The 3,821-nt window shown below is 42.0% G+C and overlaps 1 protein-coding gene across 14 annotated transcripts in view; it reads right to left on the bottom strand.

Annotated features, from left to right (window-relative positions):
* Positions 1 to 3,821, bottom strand: part of LOC128881812 (plasma membrane calcium-transporting ATPase 3) — a 74,199-nt gene that overhangs the window by 24,416 nt on the left and 45,962 nt on the right. Inside the window, exon 14 of one of the 14 annotated variants that reach the window (XM_054133157.1) lies at positions 25 to 483. The exons of the other annotated variants lie outside the window; for them this stretch is intronic. Coding sequence (XP_053989132.1) covers positions 421 to 483 — 63 coding nt within the window. The 3' untranslated portion in view covers positions 25 to 420. Of the gene's footprint in view, positions 1 to 24; positions 484 to 3,821 lie in introns of those variants that run through there. 14 annotated transcript variants of the gene reach the window in all.

The raw sequence follows: 3,821 nt of genomic DNA, 5'->3' as shown, positions 1-3,821 counted from the left end.
CCCCCCAATGAATTTCAAATGAGTTACATATGGACAAAAGAGAGTTCTCAGAGAGACATAGAAGTCTTCTACTAAACTTTTCAAACGGAATAAAGTTGATCAGTGAGTACGATAAGGAAAACTCAAGCTAATTTAGGACACTGAAGGATTGTTGAGGACGTGGGCTAATATCACCATCCCTTATCTACATATTACGTTCAATATTGAATCACAAGTATAATTGAATACAATTCAAAATTGAATTATACTCAACATGTTCAACTATTACATACAACAACTATTTCCTACCAACTCAAGTTAATTTAAGACACTGAAGCATCGACTAATTTCATCATCCCTTCTCTATATATATTACATTCGACATTGACACATAGATATAATAAATTGAATTATACTCAACACGTTCAACTGGTACAGTACCTATCTCAACCGACCCAATTTAGGACACCAAAGCATCGAACCAATCAATTCTTTCACCGAAACCTGTAAACGATACAAAAATTAGTACATCTCCCCTAGAATTCTTGTTTCATAATCCATTCTCAGTTTTTCAACCAGCTCTTGGGATTGTTCAACTATTGCTTCAAAACGACACCATCCTAGTGTCTGAATATGTATTGTTAGGTTTGCTCTTCGGTGCACATGGGTTGTTCTCTTCGCCATGGACTTGGTTGCATTTCACCCGAGTTCAAAGAGTTAAATGATAGCGTTTTCGGGGTGGGGGGTGGGGGGATGAGTGGTTCTACCGCCTTAGTGATAACACATGCGCGCATCTATCTTGCTGTGCGTACCTACCTAAGGTGGCTGGAAAAGCCTGGGGATTCGAGGCCAAACAAAGCTGTTTCGCTACGTACCACGATTCCAACAGTGGTCCAGCGAATCTCTGTCACAACGAAGCGCTACTAGGCTACTTGATCTCACAATCTCTAAGCGCTGTCCCACCTCTGGAGATTGGAATCGTCTCTATTCGTGATCCTCTGACGAGGTACAGTGGAAAAGTATCGAGTATTTACACCTTAGAGCAGGGCTTCTTAAACTTTTTTTTATAAATAAAGAAAACTATATTATTCTTGCAATGTTCATTCTTGTGTTACTTGTGTAATTCAATATTTTACATTAAAATCACGTTAAGCGAAATCTTGGTTTAAGAAGCTCTTGCCTTAGAGGATGTAATTATATTTAAAGAAAGAGAATTAAAAAAGGGTTTTCCAATACCAGAGATATTGGAGACACAAGAGAGCAAGATCCAGGTGAGAAGAGAAGGAAAAACTGTGGGACCATGTCTGCCTTTGTCCATAGGTATTAATTATTTAAGTTCGACTATTTTCTTGTAATTTTGTATCGTTATTAGTGTTATCGGATATTTGAACTGAACTTATAAGCTACATAATATAATTAAAAAAATTAACTCTGAGTGTCAACTGCATAAATTCATGAATTTTGATGGAGTTACAAAAATAAATACCCCAATAAATATTTGATTATGCATGTTCCAATGACACTAAACAATATTTCATTCTAGCAGAAATTTTCAAGAATATTTGTCCAGCAGTCGATGTGATATATGATACAAACTTGACGATAACACCTAATGCATCTACACCATACTTTTGTTCCTTCTTTCCATTCATTTAATTCTTCTCCTCCATTACTTTGCTTTCGTTTAGACACTTCTCTTCGTTCTCCTAATAGCTGAGGTAGCCCCTGAGGGGGACAAAGCTAGACAGCGTACCATCATTTTCCTTCTCTGTTAACAATCCTACGTCTCCCCTGCTCTATCCATACTACGCAGAGCCAATTCAACCTAGATCCACCGTACCAGACCCTGAAGATCAAAGGCACTCCTTGTGTAACGTTACCTAACCCTGGTTCTCTCTCTCTCTACAGTCTAGAAAGCAACCCTTTCTGACCTCCGTCAGCCACACTTGCAAGCTTACTGATCCTTCTTTACAGAGCTTATCAAAAATTGCGTAGCAGGATCCAGCTAAGATCAGGAATGACAAATGACCGATAAAATCACTCTCCTAGATAGCTAGAAGCTTCTCGTTCCTGTTCAATTAGGAATGGTCCGCGACAGTCCTGAACCGACATAGAGAGTGGAGGCTAGTTTTGATGAAGCGCACGCTTAAACCGTGTCGACGCGACGTTACTGGGGAGGAAAGAGAATATAGCGTGGACCGTTTGACGAAAGAGTGTTGAAAGAGGAAGAGTGAGTGTTATGAAGAGAGAGAAACGTGAGAAAGTAAAGAAGAGGTACAGACAGAGCGTTGGGTGAGACTTTCCACTAATTGGAAGCTAATAAATGACAGTCAGCTGACTCCCATTATATATACCGCGTCGATTTTCACTTCCTCAGTGCAGATTATCAGTGATTCGATTCACTGGTTTCATTTTCGCTTCCTCAGTGAAAATGATCAGTGATAGGTTGATTTGTAAATAGATAAATAGCCAAGTGCTTTCGTTACGTTAGAGATACCTGAGATTAAGGCTTTTAGTTAGCTTCAGGGAGTATATTCTCAGATAGAGGCCTTCGCTATGCCTCCATTGATTGCAATCTTCCATTTGGTAGTTCCTAGTATAGTAAATATGATAAAGCCCCCAGTGCTGCCCAGACAGAACACTGTATAATACAAAGGAATATTCTAGAGTATCTCTAGCTCAAGTTAAATGTCCCCTGGGAACAAGCTTGGCTGCCAGAAGCTGACAGTTTTGGAACATCAAGACTCCTGGCGCGCCAGTTTGTGAACTAAACTGAGTCTCAGTCCCAGAAACTACCACAGTCCTAGACTATCAACGCGTTAGTAACCCTGGAGCGCCACTTTGTACGCTAAACTGACTATCGACGCTAGAAGCCATCGCAGTCTTCTGATATAAACGCGACGGACTTTTGGCGCGCCAGTTCCTAAACTAAACTTAGTCTCAGTCCCAGAAGCTACCGCATTCCTAGACCATCAACGCGTTAGTAACTCTGGCGCGCCAGTAGTTGGTCACTTGTCAACAAAACAAGCACGTTCCTACCGCTGTTCGCTCGAGAACGCAGCCAATGTAAAGAGCGATCGCATACCGCCATTTATATCTATTACATCTCCGTATTGGGACCGGCGGGGTCCTCGCAAACCACTGCAACAATTCAACCTTTCTCTAGCGCTTGTTAGAGTGGGTAAACTCGATGCACACGCACCCTGAACGCGAGAAACGAGTTAGTGGTTCGGTAGGTCTTAGAGAAATGCAGTACAAACGCAAAACATAGACAAGCAGCAAAGTGAAGGAAAGGGGGAGAGATTCTAGTCGACCGAGCCAAGTTGAAGCCGGTCAAGGCCCGAATGGGGCCCAAAGGACGCTCTCGTTTCTCGTGCAAGTGTACGGTACGCCGACGTGGCCGTCGATGGCCAAGCAATTCGCAACGGATGCTTTCGAATCGTGTCATCGTAAAGATAATGTGGAATTACACAGTAGTGGGGTGTGGGGGGGAATATACACGCAGCACACAATCATGTCAGACAGCTAGACTACTTAAAAAAGAGCACAGGCTGTTGGTGATCCACCAGCGCAAAAATGTTCCCACTGGACAGCCTACACCAACTACACAAAAGCACAGCTGTGCGACGAAACATCACTGTAAACGTGCCAACTCGTCGTCGCCGTCGTCCCTGGGCAAACAGACTGCCCGGATTCTATGCATTACAGATGCTAGTTAATATAACAAACGTCGTTATGTAAATCGGAGAACATACATTATGTGTATCTCGTGTTTTTCTACGTTATAGTACCTCGTGGATGCATTTACAATGTAAACTAATATAATAAACACGCGCTAGAAC

The sequence above is a fragment of the Hylaeus volcanicus genome, chromosome 9 (genome assembly GCF_026283585.1).
Source record: "Hylaeus volcanicus isolate JK05 chromosome 9, UHH_iyHylVolc1.0_haploid, whole genome shotgun sequence".
Taxonomy (NCBI): Eukaryota; Metazoa; Arthropoda; class Insecta; order Hymenoptera; family Colletidae; genus Hylaeus; species Hylaeus volcanicus.
The sequence above is the reverse complement of the archived record's forward strand: the minus strand, read 5'-3'. Positions and strand labels throughout refer to the sequence as shown.